Below are 19,152 nucleotides of genomic sequence, written 5' to 3'. Positions count from 1 at the left end.
TTGTGAGTCGAGATGTTTTTATTTCTTTTAAAACAAAGAAATGTTCAGTTTAAAACTATAAAATATCTGTTTTAAATAATAAACCTTCACCCCTGAGACTGTTGTCCAATGAGAAGAGGCGGGCTGCAGCTGTGGGTGGGGCTTACAGTCACCTGTACCTTAGTGCGGTCCATTCTGACAACAATGGTACAGCCTCCACCAGGAGGCGCTGCGACATCCCAGCGACATCACTGCTGTATTTTCCGGCGGGCGAACTCCTCCGCCCACTTTAAAGCCTCAGCGATGTCACTGCTACTTCCTGTTCCTTTGGCGACCAGCGCTGAGCCCCCAGCGCTCCCCCCGAGGTGACGACACACCGCAACCGCCCAATCGGAGGCCGAGAGAGACGTCAAGACCTGAGAAGGGAGAAAACAGCCAATCGGAGGCTTCAAACATAATCCCGCCCCCCGTGATGTCACTGACAGGTGAGTTATGGTTACCTTGGGAACCTGACAGGCACACAGAACCTTCCCAGAATGCCCCTGGTGAGCGAGCAGCATCACATGACTCAGAGGAGAGATGGAGCTCAGCTGGTTCACCGTTTTCATCACAACCTGAAACATCAGGACAGGTGTGAAAACAGGTGTATGATGCCACAGCGATGTCATAAGAGTCTTACTGCCTCTACAGCCTGAGTTAATTTATGTAAACCTCTCGTTTCATTTTTTATCTTTAACTAATGTATCGACTCATTTACTTTTCTACTGTCCCTCCGTTATTTAACTTTAGTTTTACTATATTTTAATCCTTGTTTGTTGTTGTTCGTTTGTGAGTTGCTGTCATTATTTTGCTGTGTTTCTGCGATAAATTGTTTTTGTTCTCTTTGTATATTAATTCAATTGTTGCCATTGACCGAGTGTGAAAAACTGCTGACGTCAGCCTCTGACTTGTGATTCAGAGTCTGTCAGAGATCTGGTGGATTTCAACAGCGCCGACGTCTCCCACTGGGTGAAAAGAACCACTGACACGGCTGCAAATGCCAGGGTATTTCAGTGATTTTCAAAAAAAGGCCCCAAAGTTATTAAAGAAATGGAATTTTAAAAAGGTCTTCGACATCTTCTCTAGACAGTAGAATTAGTTATAAAATGTTTGTGTGTGATTTTTCTGCCGTAGTTCCAGACCTCCGATGTTCTGTAAAATTCATACGTGGACCTTAGATAAAAAGGACTTATTTTAAACTGGTTAATCCACGTTTACTGATTCATTATTGATATTAGGAAATACTGTTACGTGCTGTGACATAAATGTCAATAAATTCATGCACTTTGTTATTAATTCTAGGCCTCATCAGCACTACTGGTTTTCAGAGATATCTTTCATACTGTGACCGGTGCGACCGTGAAACAGGAATTAAATTACATCCTACGTGGTGTCGAAAACGCATCCACTCGGCTGATTTGATCGGGGCTGTACGCGGTCTGGAACTCAACAAAAGATGCTCATTTTATCTGCCGTTCATCTGCTCTGGCTACAGGCTCGGCACCCGGGCTGACCAGCTCGGGGTCGTGCGTTTCCTGTCGTGTTTCTGCCGACGCTACGTGACTGCGACATCACGCCGGGCTCCCTCCACGTCTCATTCTGCTTTCGTCGGTGTTACTGACGATCAGGTTGTTCTCACCGACAGAGAGTCCGTCTCCACCGAGTCCACCAGCAGATCCTTCCTGCCGTTCTTCTCCAGCAGAGCCTGAGCTCTACCTGCAGCCTGAGCAAAGCATGATGGGAAAACACACAGTCAGAGCAGCACCAAAAACATGGAGGACGGCAGGTTATCAGGTCAAACAGGTAAAGGACTACTACAGGACTAAGGACTAATGTCCACCCTGCCCCCCACCCTGAGTGAAGAGACATGATATGTCTCACATGCGTCCTCGGAATTTCACCAGTTTAAACGGACTGTTTATTAAACCAGTGAAAGCCTGTTTCCCTCCCTGATGGACTCAGACGTCTTTGAAATCCAACTGGAAACGGAAGCGGTTTTATAACCTCTATAACCTTTATAACAACTTCTCAGGCATTTCATAGCTGATGTTGCCGTGTGTGTGTTTTGTTTGGCGTAAGTTTTCATTAAATGAAACTCGGCACTTCCTGTAGATGTTTCACATTAAAAGCCTACGCATCCTTCTGATGGAATCCTGATCCAATCCAGTTATGAAACAGGGATATTAGAAGTGAGGAGCAGGTTGTGTCAGATAAATAAAAGCCCTGCTCCGTAAACAGCAGCAGTGCTGACAGAGAAACTGCGTCACAAAGCTTCAGTCATGTTTAAATCTCATGAAGCTCTATGGATCTGACTGGGACTCTGGTGGACTCCGGGTGGACTCCGGGTGGACTAAACATGTTCTGGACTTTTACCGGCGGAGGTTTTTGTGTCACATGTGTTGCTAAGCCACAGCCCCCATACTGCTTGTTATTGTGGTTTCCTATCTGTTGCTTGAGCGTGTGTTTTTATAACCTCATTCATTTTTCTGCATGTGTTTGGGGGCTGGAATGTTTCATGTGAACATAAGACACCTTTCTGTAAACTGCAGTCGTCTTACTTTACAAACTCTTCTTCCGTGAGCTGTAATTCCTCTTTTCGACATGGACGTCGCCCGTCGCATTTTCTTCGCTCTGCCTCTTTTCGGTGTTTTTTCTGTACATGTGATGTTAAGTTACTTAAAACAAGTGTGAAGTCAGCGCATTGACATTTTTACATTTTAGAGCTGCATTTGAATTGATTTTCAGGCACACGTCTAATTAGGGGACAAGTTTGTCGCGGCCGCTGTGTAGCCTGCTGCACTACGGTGTTGAGGCCATTTTAGTGACGTCACTCGTGATGTTACACAGGTGCAGAGAGCAACCAGGTGAATGTTCCGTCTTGACTCCAGGTATGTGGGTTGGTGTGGCTATTTAGTATTTTTCTGTGAGAAACTATTCTGGCTTTTCATTCATCGTTTGGAAAGGTTTGTGGGCATTATGGAGTTCTTTCTGTTGCGGACCTTCTCCTGGGAAGGTGCAGAGACCAACCCCGTGAATCTTCCGTTTCTTCACAACTACAGTTGGCATTGCTGGCGTTGGTCATGACCTTATACACAACACAGTGCATAGTCAGAGCAACTACAGATTTTTTGATCCTACATATCTGGTCAGAGACCCGTCTGGCCCCCTAAACCGTAAAAAAGAGACGGACAGACCCTGAAACTGTCAAATCGTCCCAGTCTGTGTGTTTCAGCTGGTTTCTGAGCAGCTGAACCGTTGTGTTTGTGTTCAGCTCACTTTACAGTAAACAGGAGACGCCCCAGCATCTGACTGACAGGCAGAAACAATCAGCTGACAGTCGTGTTCTTACACCTGGAGTTTGCCATCAGCTGTTTTACGTTGGGTACAGAAACACAGATTTTATTTATCCCTCTAGCAGCGGACTCATGTGAGACAGAGTCAGGTGCGTCTCAGGCGTGTGCCTTCACCTCTCTAGTCTCCATTTTCCTGACGGTGGTGTTACTGGTCCTCTGCAGAGCTTTGAGTCGACTCTGCAGCTCTCTGCGCTGCCACTGAGGGATGGGGGTGTTATCTACAGCCTGAAAGACACAGCACAGGGTCAAAGAGCTGAGCAAGGAACACGGCTCCTTTTATCCTCATTTGGCTGGCTGCAGTGCATCGTGGGTAATGTACCTACATCAGAGAGGACCCCGACCTCCTTGGCGAGACGTTGAGCGGAGTCAAGACAAGAGGGGGGGGAGCCTGTCAGTCTGGCTGACAGAGAGTCCACATCCTGAGACAAAACCTGACCTGCATCCCGAGCCTGAAAACACAGAGGGGTTTAAAGGAGCGGTCCCACATTCTATTTCTACATTTATTTTTTCACGTCTTCTTCAGATGGATATCAGTCTCGTATCTGACCCGTGTTGCCTCCTGTCCCGTCACAGCGATGATCCGACTGATTCCTTTCACCATCTGTCTCTCGGAGACGATCACCAGATCCTCTATCGCTCCGGTCTGAAGCAGGTGACTGAACACAGAGAGGCTGCAGCTGTGACAGGGTTTCTCAGTCTGATCGCTTATTTTACAGCTCATTAATTAAACGAATGGGACTTTAAAACCCATAAAAAATGATTCATTCATTTAGGTTTTTTCCAACATTGACACTTGTCCACTGAGCTGATGATCTCGTGACAGTGTCTGACTGAACCCTGACCCTCCCGCAGCTCAGTCCACGTCGCAACCAGACCCGTGTTAGTGTGAAGGGCGAGGACGTCTCCTGACAGACGCAGCCAGAGACACAAACATTTGGAACTAATGTCTCCGTCCACAGCAGCAACAGACCAGAGACGACACTTTGTCAATGAAATTTAAGTCTGTTTAAAACCTTCTCTTTTTTTTTTGAGAAACTTTTTAAGAGTGCAGACACCCTGAGTTAGAAACCAGAGAGTCGTCGTTTACTCTGATTTTAAACACAGTTACGTCTGTTGTTTAGGTAGTGGCAAAGACTATGCTGCTTTCAGGGGAACAGTCTTAAATACAACAGTGTGTGTTCATCAGCGGTGAAATGGAATTTGCTATTTAAATATTGTTCTTAAAGGAGCAGTTCAACATTTAGGTAAATCCACGTCTTCTCTGACGGTCAGATGTTCCCACTCATGTCTCACAGTAGGCATGAAGCTACAGCCAGCAGCTGGTTAGCCTAGCTTAGCATAAAGACTGGATGATTCAGATCAACTAACCCTCATCAACAAAGACAGAAGAACTAAATGTTGGACATTTCCGCGAAGGACAAATGTTGAGGTTCGTGTACTTTATTTTTACGTCACCTTGTATTTTTACTCCAACAACTTCTCAGGCATTTCATAGCTGATGTTGCCGTGTGTGTGTTTTGTTTGGCGTAAGTTCCATTAAATGAAACTCGGCACTTCCTGTAGATGTTTCACATTAAAAGCCTACGCATCCTTCTGATGGAATCCTGATCCAATCCAGTTATGAAACAGGGATATTAGAAGTGAGGAGCAGGTTGTGTCAGATAAATAAAAGCCCTGCTCCGTAAACAGCAGCAGTGCTGACAGAGAAACTGCGTCACAAAGCTTCAGTCATGTTTAAATCTCATGAAGCTCTATGGATCTGACTGGGACTCTGGTGGACTCTGGTGGACTCTGGTGGACTCTGGCGGACGAAACATGTTCTGGACTTTTACCGGCGGAGGTTTTTGTGTCACATGTGTTGCTAAGCCACAGCCCCCATACTGCTTGTTACTGTGGTTTCCTATCTGTTGCTTGAGCGTGTGTTAATGTACAGGTGAACAGGTGTGTTTTAGTCTCACGTTCCACAGCAGAGCTCCACAGACGTCTGCCTATCTGTCTCATCGTCCAGCAGCTCAGACACCGGGATCGCCACCGACACCACCCGGACAGGGTCAGGATACATCTGCAGAGACAGGAAGAGACAGTCAGTCAGGACACCTGGAGACAGACAGTCAGGCAGTACATCTGGAGACACCAGATGAGACTGTGAGACAGACATTAAACCAGTGACAAAGATTCAGAGACAGTAATCTGTCGATCTGTCTTAGTTCACCTCGTCCACGGTCCTCAGTCCAGCGATGCTCCTGACTCTCTGCAGAGGAAGCTCCTGGCTGTGGACGATCTGATTGGCTGAGATGATGTTGTTAACACACCTTTCCACCTGCTGCAGCTGAGAGACACTCAGAGAACCCTGAGGAGGGAAAATACAGCACATTAAAACCATCAGAGGCAGGTATACTCAACAACAGGGACGTGTACCGTACATGTCAACAGGCAGGTGATCTGACCAAAGCAAAACAGGTAAATGATGAATATCCAGGAAAATACTTTACACACAGCATGTGAGCAAACAGGAATTAAAGGAGAGTCCAACTCAAAACCTTGTCCTTCTACGCTTGTCCACTGTTACACATTACAAGTCAAAGTCAGCAGGAGAGGAAATGATCTCCGCAGGTGGAGCTTCCTTCCCAAAGAGACAGATCACAGCTGAACGGAGCTGAAACAAGGCTCAGACTGAGGAACCCTGACATCACATCTGCAGCTGCAGACGGATTGCTGTCAGCCAGTCGGTCGGTCAGCCAGTCAGCCAGTCAGTCAGTCAGTCAGACAGTGGGTCACTCGGCCAGTCAGCCAGCCAGCCGGCCGGTCAGTTAGTTAATCAGTGGGTCAGTCAGTCAGTCAGTCAGTCAGTCAGCCAGTCAGCCAGTCAGCCAATCAGTGGGTCAGTTAGTCAGTCAGTCGGTCAAACTGTCAGCCAGCCAGCCTTTTGACCTTGACACTGAAGTCGAAGCGGAGGCGGTCAGCTGATACATGAGATCCTCTCTGCTGAACTGAAGGACCCAGAACTGTCCTCAGAGCAAAGTTCAGGATGTGAGTCGCTGTGTGTTTCACCATGCAGGACAATCTGTGGACCTGAGAGAGGACAGACGGAGGACAGACGGAGGACAGAGAAGAAAAATGTGAACCCCCCGTTCTTTAGCATTAGCCCTGAGCTCTGAACATGTGTTTCTACATTAACCTTCACGTTTTATCTGAGTGTGTGAATTCTGAGAGTAAATCCAGAGTCCAGCATGTACTCGACTGTCTAACTACCCCACAATGAGATGTGTCACATGTCGTAGATGTGTAAACGACAGTCATGTGACCCTACAGCTGCCCGTGATGTCACAACAGAGTGTTGTCTCAGCGTAGACGAAGCTGTCTGTTATTAAGGAGTCCAGACGGCCTGAGTATCTGAGTCCAGCACCCGCATGCTGACTAACTCTGATACTGGGATCCGCTGTGGCAGCTGCCGCTCATTTATCTTTTATCAGACTTTATAAATATAGTTTTTCAGGTGTAATCTGAGAGGATGGAAGTAATCTGGAAGATGAAATTCTTCAGTATAGATCAAACTGATTTTCTTTTTCACCTCAAGACCTACGATTGTTTGAGGTGGTTAAAACTGCGAGTAAAAGTTTTTCAGACGTTTATCTTTAATACGAATCTTGACTCAAAAACATTTTATGTCTATATTTCCACATGTAGTCCATGAAATGCGATCTGAAGAGTTAAGACTATATTCATAAACTCTCTTTGATTTACTTTTACTCCGGTTTTAAAATCTGTCGGCTGCACTAAACTCCTCCGCACTCAGAAATATGGTGAAGCTGACTGCTCTTCCGTAGAGCGTTTCCAGTCTCACCGACCACTCAACACATGCCACATTGGCCCATTCACACACACGTTCACACTGATGGCACAGCCATCAGGGCGATTTGGGGTTCGGTATCTCGCCCGAGGACACTTCGACATGCGGACCGGAGGAGCCGGGACTCGAACCGCACACCCTCCAGTTAGTGGACAACCCCTCTTATCAACTATGATAGGAATGTTTCATCAGTGCGACCAATTACAACATGAGAAATATGAGAATATGATTTATTGATCGGCGTCTGAACTTTTTCACTGAAAATCATTTCTCATCTAAACAATGTTACAGAGACGGAATGTTAAAGACACAGAGCGATGAAGAGGCAGAGCGAGAGAGAGACTTCTGCACAGGTTTATGTTGGGTTAATGTTTACCTGGTCCAGGTGTAGCTGGACCTGGTCTCCAGTCTTCAGACTGTCAGCTGCAGTCACCTGATGGACCACGTACCCCCCCGCCAGGACCACCTCCTCCACAGGGTACAGCAAGTCCTGAGAGACGGGAAACACCTGGAATCAGACCTCACCTGGACGCACAAAAGGTACCCACGATTCATTTCCTGCGTGAGCGGTCAGCTCACCTGCAGTCCGTCCCGGGTGAAGTAGCCCTGGTCATGTGACTGCCCCCCCTGCTCAGAGTAGAAACAGGTCTTATCCAGGACGACCCCACAGCGCTGACCCTCAGTGACCTCTGACACCAGAGCCTCACCGTCATACAGAGCCAGGACTGTCGCATGGCATGCTGGGAACACTGGGAGGAGACGTGCTAGAAATTACCTGCCTGAACCGTGCACAGTGGGTCAGGTGTGTTATCTGTGTAGGTAGGACTCAGTCAGAGGTACCGTATCGATCCTGTTCCAGTCTGTACTGGTATTTGAGGCTGTCGTCAGTGTGAGGAACCCCGAGACGCTGCAGCTCTGCCAGGCTGAGGACGTCCAACATCACTTGAGACTGAACACCTGACTGCAGATCAGACGCCACCTGAGAGACAGAGACCGGTGTTAACTGTGCGTCCTCGGCTCAGGACTCACGCAGCTGAGATCAAGTCCGGTTCTCCTCTGGTCCCCAACGTACAAGTACGGCTTCATCAAACAGTTCATTTCAGGCCCTTCACAGTAAAAGCCCTTCAGAGTAAGTCAAGCAGCCCTTTCACAGTAAAAGTTTGGAGAAAACGTGCATTATGGGAGCTAATGTCCCCATAAGACTGCAACTTGCTGGACCAGACAGCATTTCCATGTTAACACGCATCAGAGTGAAACTTCACCTTTTGGTTCTCAGCGATCAGTCGGTCCAGCTCCTGACGGTCCACCTGGACTCCTCTCTCCTCCAACATCAGGTCCACCAGGTCCAGAGGAAAACCCAGGTCCCTGTGCAGAGACCAGGCCACCGAGGCTGATATACATACAGAATAAATACATGTATTAATTGTGTTATTTTCTATTGATAAAAACCTGTTGCAAACATCCGTCCACAACACCAGAAACCTGAGTCCGACTCTGCTGGCTCTTCAAACTCCTCCAGATTCAGAATGTAGGAGATTCTCTATGGACCAGACTGGATTAAGCACTCTGGGTCCTGTTGCACATTTCCAGTTTTTTTCATCTGCTTTTAATAAGTGTTTTATGCGGTTTCATACTTATCTATGTCTCCTTGTCTGCTTTTATACAGTGGCAAAAATGTTAGCAATAATGATAATAAAGTATTAAGCAAATGTAGGCTGAGAACCTGTTTCTTCATTATACAACAACCCTAACTTTAGTTCCTGCTGCTTCAGTTTAATGCAGCTTGGTTTTCATTTCAGACGGAGATACGTGGATATCCTGACTCCTGCCGTGGATGGCAGTTGTAGTAACTGAGAGGTGAACTGACCGGGGAAGACTCCATGTTTGTAGTCCATTCTGTTGAGTGTGCGGTGGATCAGCCTGCTGCCCTGCTGCAGAGACGACAGGAATTGAGCCTCATTCTCATTAATGATGTCCATGATCTGAAGGAAGAACCACAACAATCGACAGCAGTCGTCAATCAACAGCTGCTGATGACAGCTTCCTGTTACATCATTTCACTGATTGTCGATTCAAAGCACTGGAACTATCAAACCCTCCAACTAAACAATACATTATTTACAGCCTCAGAGAAAAGACTGAGTGACGCTGAATTAAAAATGAAATCTGTTTTAGTGACTTGATTTCAGCTCCGAATGAGTGTGAACCATGTGGATGAAACCGAACTCACCCGGTCTGCCTCCCTGTGGAGCTCTGGATACACGTCGCCCTGCAAACACAGGGAGGGAGGGAGGGAGGGAAAGAAAGAAAGAGTCAGTCTCCCGTTGTTTTCAGCAGCACAGTACTATAACCACACCACTGTTGTTTTATCAGAACAATCGAAAATGTTGATTTTCTTACGGTTTCTTTATTATGTTTTTGATTGTTAACTGTATTACACAGTCTGTGGATTTGAACGTTCTCTTACTTTTCAATCTGTATTGCTGATTTTTAAATGCATCCTTTATGTACTTTAACCTGATTATTTTTCATGTGTACAAACAGTAAACGCAGATGATACTTACAGGTGACATCAGTTCATGTTTCTTAATAAAGAACTGAACATTCTCTTCCAGTTTTGTACAGATTTTCGCTTCTTTTTGTTCAGTTGTTTGCAAAGCTTTTTAACAACACGTTGAAATTTCAAATGACATTTTCAGACGTTAGTGTATATTATTCTCCAGCAAACAAATTCCACTGAACCAGTTTATCTTCTTCCTCTAAGTCATCTGAATTATGGATGTGAAATATTTGTTAAACTTGTGTTTCTGTGCGTTTTTCTTATTTCAAATCAGAAGCTTCTGCCCAGGAAGAAAAACCCAAACTAATTCCCGTGCATGATTTAATTATTCATGCTCTGCAGTTCGTATGGTATCACATGCTTTGCCTCTTCCTGCAGAGGGCAGGCTGAAGATTCATGAATCCTGAAGCTGAGTTTTTATATTTGGTTGTGTTTGAAGTTTCTCCACAGATCTCAGTCCCGCATCAACGTCGAACCAAAGTAAATGCACCGATCCACAGAGAGAGCGAGCACAACAGGTTCTGATGCATCAACAGCATCAGTTACAGACAGACTCCAGGTGTGTCCTGGTAACCTGGTCAGAGGGTTTATGGGAAATGTATTTTACCAGGATGTGGGTGACAGTAGGAACCAGGCTGGCCAGTGCTCCCTGAGGAGCCTGAAGGACCTCGACACAGAAGCGCACCGCCCGCCGTAAAATCCTCCTCAGCACCAACCTGACAAACAGCAAACACGCAAATAAACAAACGGCATTGGTAGTTTGTTTTTTTTAATTACTTGAAACTCTGACCACTGATTGGTGGAGGACTCACTCGGCTCCTGACATGCCTGGATGAACTCCGTCAGCGATGCAGACTGATAAAGTACGGATGTGGTCGGCCACCACCCTGTACGCCATGTCCAACTTTCCCTGGTCTGCTGCACCCGTCCTGCCACCGTACGCCCCCACCTTCGATCTCTGAGGACAGACACATCGCCATGACAACAGACACATCACCAAGACGAGGGGGCTCAAGCGAGCAGAGCTGACTGTGAAAAGCCTGTCTTGCATGAGCCAGACCACCTGAACCGGGATCAGTGTTTCGTAAAGCTGACGCGGTCCAGTCTGGTTTATTTTATGAAACTCAGACCTGACACATCAAACACAGATCACATCAAGCAGCAGCTGTGAACAAACAACGTGAACAGAACCAGTGCAATTAAAGATGAAGAGAACTTTAGCAGCGTGTTGCAGCTCAGCAGCGAGTAGAGCAGAGTAGAACTCAACACTGAGAGCGGAATCATTTCAGTTGTGGGTTCAAGTCCCACGTGAGGATTTTCTTTGGGTAAATGCTGATAATGAACGTATGGATGTGTAACAACATTAAAACACTGGAAGGATTTATGTTCTCTATCAGTTGGATTACGTTTCCTGCACCGCAGCCTGTATGTGGTGATCTGAGTTCAGATCACCTCAGACTTGCAGCTCGTTGCTGTCTGCATTTCTGTTACGTGGATTTCTGGGCGTCTGTTTCTTTCATTTCATTCAACTGACATGAAGAGAGGTGAAACTATTTCTTACTATGAGACAATAACTATGGGTCAGAGTTTGAGTTTCAAATCCCAGGTGTTTACTGGAGCTCAGATTTTAGCAAAGAGGAACCTTCTGTGGGGAACTCTGGATTTCAGTCTGCCGCTTTGATTGTAGCACTGGTATAGTCTTCAAACTAAAGCCAAATGTCTGGATTTAACGGGTGCGTTCCCATCCAGTCTGTCAGTGCTGAGGACTGTCCAGATCTACAACTCATCAAGTCCACAAGGAGCCTCAGGTGGACTTTCTGCAGTCTTCCAGAGAGTCCGCACAGGGTGCAGAACTGACCAGACTTGATGAAAATTACCCATAATACATCGCTATATGTACCATATTTATTTTTTCATTTTTGTGGTAGTTCATGGATGTAGTAAGGCTTCATATTGCACATGCAGCACATGAACAGACCAAACAGGCAAGGTTGGTTTTTGTCCATCTGTGGTGTGAGGATCCTCACATGGTGGTTTAATGTTGCACCTCATATAAAGGAGCATTTTACTCCACATTCTGACCAGATCTGTTCGGGGCATCAGAACCGTTCAGAACCGGGGTTACAGGCTCACTAACGTCAGCTCATCTCCACGGAAACACAAGAGGTCTTTAAATCCCGTCTCATAGCATATTTCATCCCCTCGCGGTCCAGCAGCCTCGCGGACTTGACGTGATCACGGCGAAGACGTAACTGTGCGTATGACAGGTCTGCAAGGGTTCAGTCCGCAAGTCCAGAGGGAGCAGGTTTGGATTCTGCCGAACCTGAGCAGGACCAGGTGGGTCTGCTGGATCCGTTTCCATGGTAGCTGAGATCAGATCTAAACCTCCTTTTTGAAACAGAATTTCCTGAAAAGTAGCCTGGTTTAACTGGTAATCTGCTCTATGAAACACCCCATGTGTCTGTGGTGAATGTGCTGTTCTGGTGTATTCAGCGTCATTGTGTTTTGTCCGTATGTACCTGGGGGATGCACTTGGTGTCATGGTGTACTCTATGTGGTGTCCTGGAGCACCTGATGTCATGCTGGACTTGCATACCTGATGGATGGCGTGGAGCAGGGGGGTGAACAGGTCGGTGTCGTAGTTTGATCTTTTTCCCTGCAGGACGGTCACCAGTCTCTCCAGTCCCATCCCAGTATCCACACTGAACTGGGGCAGCAGCCGCAGACTGGTGTCCACCTCCCTGATAACACACACACACACACAGAACCCATCAGACTAGGAGCTGACCAGTACAACCAGCAGACTGGTTCAAGGCTAATAGTTGAAAGTGTTCTGAACTGTTTTTCTATGAATCAGATACTGGTTTAATGTGGACTGAACTGGTTTAATGTGTTCTGCACTGGTCTACGTGTGTGTGTGAACCTGTTATACTGCATGAAGACCAGGTTCCAGATCTCCACCACATCAGGACTGTCAGCGTTGACCAGCGTTCCAGCGTCTCGTCCCCCAACGTGGTCGTAGTGGATCTCAGTGCAGGGACCACAGGGGCCCGAGTCCCCCATCTCCCAGAAGTTCTCCTTCAGGCCGAATGGCAGGAGGCGACTGTAGGGGACCCTGAGGAGGAGACATCATCTCTGACATCATCTCTGACCCCCTGCTGTGACATTCAGTCTGATCCAGATACTGGTCTAAAACACTGATTCATCAGTAAATGACCTGCCAAATCCCAGAACATCGCTCCGACAAGTAAAACCTGGAACATGGGGTCAGTTATAAGAGCTTGACATCAGGGCCCTGGTTCTTGACAAAGCCCCGAGTCTCTTCACCCTGAACTGTTGTCTGACTGAACCGGTTTCTTGTGGTTTTCCTTCTGCCTTTTACCTTCTGTGTACCAATGATAATGGGGCTGGGCTGATGCTGCATTCACATCATGTTGGAAAGATTTCCACCAGACAACTCAGCAGAGGTGGTCATGTGCGTCAACATTGTATCACCACATCCACTAAATGTGGGTTTAAAGATTTGAAAGACTGATGTGAAGCGTCCGTGTTGATTTGGTTTTCAGAAACGTAATAATCAGAGCCGTGAGAAAAATCAGACCTTCCCAGACGTATTTACGACCTGGAAGCTAATGTAAGGTCAGGAACTCATAATTACGATAACTCATGAATGCAGCTTTAAGTGTGGGAGAAAAGTTGAATGAATTTGTTAAAGTAGATGTTTTGTGTTTGTTGTTCGTGTTGTGTCAGTTCCCTGAGCGTCACCCTCTCTTTATTGATCATCAGTGCTGGAACGTAACTAAGTACGTTTATTCAAGTACCATACTTAAGTACAGTTCTGAGGTACTTGTACTTGACATTTTAGAGGCAAATATTGTACTTTTAACTGCTCTACATTTATTTTACAGCCATAGTTACTAGTTACTTTTCATATTAAGATTTTACATGTAAACATGATCAGCTTATAAATTATGATGTTTTGTTATAGATTAAAGCACAAACAGTACATGAAGCTGTTCAATTTTAGCACCACTTTGACAATATTAGAATATGGTTAAACATTAACACATCGGTACTAATATTCTGATGATATATGTGATTAATATAAACCACTGAATGAGCCCATTCTGCATAATGACAACTTTTACTTTGGATACTTCAGTAAAACTTTTAATGTAGGATTTTACTTGTAATGGAGTATTTTTATAGTGGACTGTGGTTTACTGAGCCTTCAAGTCAGAGGGTGAGACTGAATCCTGAGTCCTGTCATGTGTCCGAACCAGACCAGCATCCGTCCTGACAATCAGCTGCTACTGTCCTCTGTCCCCTTCCTACTTCCAAACATCATCAGTGACTCTTTAAACTCGTACCCGATGTCTAACCAGATCTGTCGAGTCTCCTCATCAGCTTTTAGACCTGACGCTGCGTCTCCAGCAAAATAAGACACATACAGTCTGTCTGCAGGTATCCCATAATGCTCTGTGAGGAGGCTCCACGCCATCGAGCACGCCTCTTCCTGAACACAGACACAAAAATATTAATTGTTGTGATGTTGGACAGTTTTCTCTCCCCCCGTCAACAGGAAGTGACCCCCTAACCTTGAAGTAGTCTCCAAACGACCAGTTTCCCAGCATCTCGAAGAAGGTGTGGTGGTAGACGTCTCGGCCCACGTCCTCCAGGTCGTTGTGTTTCCCTCCGGCTCGGACACATTTCTGGCTGTTGACCACTCTGCGGTACGAGGCCATCTCACTGCGAGGGTCCACCGTCCCCAGGAAGATCGGCTTAAACTGAAACAACAAACTGTCAGCAGCTGACCAGGAACAGGACAGCAAAGACGAATCTGCTGCTTAATGAGGTGGCGCTGTTCAGTTTCACCACGTCCATGTTTGTTATTTGGTGGACGCAACAGCGGGGCCAGCCTTAGAAACGCGAATGTCTGTCACTGACTGATTGACTGAGTGATGAAGTTACACCATTGGTCGGCCGGCCAAGTGTTGGAGTTTCCCCATTGGTCGTTGCTCTTTCAAAATGAGCTGGCACAAAAAATCCCTATTGTGAATCAGGGGGTGTTTACAGGCAGTGTTGCCAATTTAGCGCCTTTGTCGCTAGATTTACAGACTTTTCACACCCTTTTCCCTCCGTAGACACACCTCTCTATGTGTCTCTTTCATTTGACTGAACGGCAGCTGACAGACATGAATGAGCTTCTTACCTTCCCTCTGACTGATCTGAAACACGTTAATATAAACCAAAGCACAGCCGTTGTCTTTAACTTATGTGTCTTGTTATAAAACCAGGATTTTAGCAGAGCAGAGCAGCAGCTTGGAAATGACTGCTGGTTAACATTTAGTCTTAATGGGCCACGTTTCAGTCACTATTTCATACTTGTTCCGTCGTGTGACAACAGAAACAGAAAAACATGTAAATGAGAACAGCTTTATTGGGAAATCAGCTGCACTGAAATATTATATATGTGACCACAGAGAGTAGGAGAGAAGCAAACAGATAAAGGTCGGGTCCAGCCATATACGAGGTTTTGACCTGGTCTTGTTTTGTACTGAACTGACCGTAACAGCAGCTGAAATAGCACAATTTTACAAACCTTTTGAGACAATCAGTTGAAAGCTCTGCGCAGCAGATTTAAAGACCAAAAACTCTGACTGTAATAAATAAAATGGTGACTTATAGTGTGCAGGAATTTTTTTGGATCTCTTATAAACCTTTGACAAAAATATCATTAAATTTGCAGAACACAAAAACAGTGTTTGTGTATAAAAACCAGTTATAGTTAAGACCACATATACAACTATAATAATCCTCCTCAGCATTTCGTTCCTGTTCCTTTACATGTTTGTTAAAGTTATGAAGCAACAGGGTTTAAAATATATTTTCACCATTTGGAATGAAAATTACAAACAGTGATACAAGTTTCACAAATCTGACTCTGTCTACCTGTTAATCAAGTGTAAGTGTGGTGGTTTTTTAAGAGAGATCTGGTCTGAAGGAGAAAACACAGTGAAATCACCAGTTTTTCCATCTTCATACGTAAAGGTTTCAACAAACTGTGTTTTAAACAGCGTTACGACTTCAGCTGGGATGTCCAACACCTTCTCACAACAACAGGTGAACCAAAAAACCCAGATTCATTTGCGTAACTGAAGTTTCTTTAAACTGCTGGTTGATCTTCATAGAAATGAGCTGGAACTGAAGGCACAGAGTCAGTATGAAAGCTGATGGACGGAAAATCAAGGGGGTCTGGTAATTACTGGACTGACACATGGAAAAAATAGCAGATCGGTCCTTTAAAGAAAATCCAAACCCAGTAGAACCAGTTTTCACCTTTACTACTGTTAAACCTGTGTTTACTGGGGTTTAATTCCATCTTCTAATAACAGTGAGAATGACGGCGGTGATGTTGTCAGCAGGTTTTCCCGCGGACCGGACCGGGTCTACACTCACCTGGTTCATGCCGGCGTTGACGAACAGCAGGCTGGGGTCTCCTCTGGGCCGGACCGTGGAGGACGGGACCAGCAGGTGTCCGTGTTTCTGCCGGAAGAAGTCCAGGAAGGTGCTCCGGACCCGGGCAGCGGGAAGCTCCGGAGGACAGCCGCCGAAGGAGCGAGCTGAGCGGGCGGAGAGGAGGCCCGCCGGACCGCTGACCGGCCGGAGCCTCCGGGAGAGAAGTCTGAACATCTGGACCACGGACCCGGATCAAACTCTGACAGACCCGGAGACAGACCCAGACCGAACCTGGGCCATTTCGACCCTGTCAGTGACTACAGGTTGTTATGATGCACATGCGCATTCTGGCCGCTTCTACTTCTCCTTCCTGTTCATTAAGCAGCTTTGAGGCGCGCTACCGCCACCTCCTGGACTGGAGCGTGGATCAGGTGACTATAGAGAAGCCTGAGTCTTTCAGGAACAGTAAGCACAGAGATTCACCCTCATTCCTCCGATCAATGAGCCAAAGTATTGATTGTACCACGTTAAGGTTTCAACAAACTGTGTTTTAAACAGTCTACCTGTTAATCAAGTGTAAATGTGGTGGTTTTTAAGAGAGATCTGGTCTGAAGGAGAAAACACAGTGAAATCACCAGTTTTTCCATCTTCATACGTAAAGGTTTCAACAAACTGTGTTTTAAACAGTCTACCTGTTAATCAAGTGTAAATGTGGTGGTTTTTAAGAGAGATCTGGTCTGAAGGAGAAAACACAGTGAAATCACCAGTTTTTCCATCTTCATACGTAAAGGTTTCAACAAACTGTGTTTTAAACAGTCTACCTGTTAATCAAGTGTAAATGTGGTGGTTTTTAAGAGAGATCTGGTCTGAAGGAGAAAACACAGTGAAATCACCAGTTTTTCCATCTTCATACGTAAAGGTTTCAACAAACTGTGTTTTAAACAGTCTACCTGTTAATCAAGTGTAAATGTGGTGGTTTTTAAGAGAGATCTGGTCTGAAGGAGAAAACACAGTGAAATCACCAGTTTTTCCATCTTCATACGTAAAGGTTTCAACAAACTGTGTTTTAAACAGTCTACCTGTTAATCAAGTGTAAATGTGGTGGTTTTTAAGAGAGATCTGGTCTGAAGGAGAAAACACAGTGAAATCACCAGTTTTTCCATCTTCATACGTAAAGGTTTCAACAAACTGTGTTTTAAACAGTCTACCTGTTAATCAAGTGTAAATGTGGTGGTTTTTAAGAGAGATCTGGTCTGAAGGAGAAAACACAGTGAAATCACCAGTTTTTCCATCTTCATACGTAAAGGTTTCAACAAACTGTGTTTTAAACAGTCTACCTGTTAATCAAGTGTAAATGTGGTGGTTTTTAAGAGAGATCTGGTCTGAAGGAGAAAACACAGTGAAATCACCAGTTTTTCCATCTTCATACGTAAAGGTTTCAACAAACTGTGTTTTAAACAGTCTACCTGTTAATCAAGTGTAAATGTGGTGGTTTTTAAGAGAGATCTGGTCTGAAGGAGAAAACACAGTGAAATCACCAGTTTTTCCATCTTCATACGTAAAGGTTTCAACAAACTGTGTTTTAAACAGTCTACCTGTTAATCAAGTGTAAATGTGGTGGTTTTTAAGAGAGATCTGGTCTGAAGGAGAAAACACAGTGAAATCACCAGTTTTTCCATCTTCATACGTAAAGGTTTCAACAAACTGTGTTTTAAACAGTCTACCTGTTAATCAAGTGTAAATGTGGTGGTTTTTAAGAGAGATCTGGTCTGAAGGAGAAAACACAGTGAAATCACCAGTTTTTCCATCTTCATACGTAAAGGTTTCAACAAACTGTGTTTTAAACAGTCTACCTGTTAATCAAGTGTAAATGTGGTGGTTTTTAAGAGAGATCTGGTCTGAAGGAGAAAACACAGTGAAATCACCAGTTTTTCCATCTTCATACGTAAAGGTTTCAACAAACTGTGTTTTAAACAGTCTACCTGTTAATCAAGTGTAAATGTGGTGGTTTTTAAGAGAGATCTGGTCTGAAGGAGAAAACACAGTGAAATCACCAGTTTTTCCATCTTCATACGTAAAGGTTTCAACAAACTGTGTTTTAAACAGTCTACCTGTTAATCAAGTGTAAATGTGGTGGTTTTTAAGAGAGATCTGGTCTGAAGGAGAAAACACAGTGAAATCACCAGTTTTTCCATCTTCATACGTAAAGGTTTCAACAAACTGTGTTTTAAACAGTCTACCTGTTAATCAAGTGTAAATGTGGTGGTTTTTAAGAGAGATCTGGTCTGAAGGAGAAAACACAGTGAAATCACCAGTTTTTCCATCTTCATACGTAAAGGTTTCAACAAACTGTGTTTTAAACAGTCTACCTGTTAATCAAGTGTAAATGTGGTGGTTTTTAAGAGAGATCTGGTCTGAAGGAGAAAACACAGTGAAATCACCAGTTTTTCCATCTTCATACGTAAAGGTTTCAACAAACTGTGTTTTAAACAGTCTACCTGTTAATCAAGTGTAAATGTGGTGGTTTTTAAGAGAGATCTGGTCTGAAGGAGAAAACACAGTGAAATCACCAGTTTTTCCATCTTCATACGTAAAGGTTTCAACAAACTGTGTTTTAAACAGTCTACCTGTTAATCAAGTGTAAATGTGGTGGTTTTTAAGAGAGATCTGGTCTGAAGGAGAAAACACAGTGAAATCACCAGTTTTTCCATCTTCATACGTAAAGGTTTCAACAAACTGTGTTTTAAACAGTCTACCTGTTAATCAAGTGTAAATGTGGTGGTTTTTAAGAGAGATCTGGTCTGAAGGAGAAAACACAGTGAAATCACCAGTTTTTCCATCTTCATACGTAAAGGTTTCAACAAACTGTGTTTTAAACAGTCTACCTGTTAATCAAGTGTAAATGTGGTGGT

At 44.9% G+C, this 19,152-nt stretch overlaps 1 protein-coding gene across 5 annotated transcripts in view; it reads right to left on the bottom strand.

Moving 5' to 3' along the window:
• Positions 1 to 19,152, bottom strand: part of aars2 (alanyl-tRNA synthetase 2, mitochondrial (putative)) — a 22,825-nt gene continuing 3,673 nt past the window's right edge. For 3 of the 5 annotated variants that reach the window (XM_040146561.1, XM_040146562.1, XM_040146563.1), the window contains exons 2-23: positions 16,241 to 16,531; positions 14,380 to 14,568; positions 14,152 to 14,297; positions 12,705 to 12,896; positions 12,378 to 12,522; positions 10,594 to 10,739; positions 10,389 to 10,497; positions 9,452 to 9,490; positions 9,089 to 9,203; positions 8,484 to 8,611; positions 8,062 to 8,200; positions 7,801 to 7,970; positions 7,598 to 7,711; positions 6,303 to 6,443; positions 5,584 to 5,721; positions 5,330 to 5,433; positions 3,919 to 4,027; positions 3,695 to 3,820; positions 3,486 to 3,596; positions 1,658 to 1,741; positions 480 to 593; positions 1 to 395 (exon numbers count right to left, since the gene is read on the bottom strand). In XM_040146561.1, the coding sequence (XP_040002495.1) occupies positions 228 to 395; positions 480 to 593; positions 1,658 to 1,741; positions 3,486 to 3,596; positions 3,695 to 3,820; positions 3,919 to 4,027; positions 5,330 to 5,433; positions 5,584 to 5,721; positions 6,303 to 6,443; positions 7,598 to 7,711; positions 7,801 to 7,970; positions 8,062 to 8,200; positions 8,484 to 8,611; positions 9,089 to 9,203; positions 9,452 to 9,490; positions 10,389 to 10,497; positions 10,594 to 10,739; positions 12,378 to 12,522; positions 12,705 to 12,896; positions 14,152 to 14,297; positions 14,380 to 14,568; positions 16,241 to 16,474 (2,961 nt within the window). In that variant the 5' untranslated portion in view covers positions 16,475 to 16,531 and the 3' untranslated portion in view covers positions 1 to 227. Of the gene's footprint in view, positions 396 to 479; positions 594 to 1,657; positions 1,742 to 3,485; positions 3,597 to 3,694; positions 3,821 to 3,918; positions 4,028 to 5,329; positions 5,434 to 5,583; positions 5,722 to 6,302; positions 6,444 to 7,597; positions 7,712 to 7,800; positions 7,971 to 8,061; positions 8,201 to 8,483; positions 8,612 to 9,088; positions 9,204 to 9,451; positions 9,491 to 10,388; positions 10,498 to 10,593; positions 10,740 to 12,377; positions 12,523 to 12,704; positions 12,897 to 14,151; positions 14,298 to 14,379; positions 14,569 to 16,240; positions 16,532 to 19,152 lie in introns of those variants that run through there. The other 2 variants (XM_040146564.1, XM_040146565.1) reach the window with 2 other exon arrangements.

The sequence above is a fragment of the Xiphias gladius genome, chromosome 15, assembly GCF_016859285.1.
Source record: "Xiphias gladius isolate SHS-SW01 ecotype Sanya breed wild chromosome 15, ASM1685928v1, whole genome shotgun sequence".
In the NCBI taxonomy this organism is placed as follows: Eukaryota; Metazoa; Chordata; class Actinopteri; order Istiophoriformes; family Xiphiidae; genus Xiphias; species Xiphias gladius.
The sequence above is the reverse complement of the archived record's forward strand: the minus strand, read 5'-3'. Positions and strand labels throughout refer to the sequence as shown.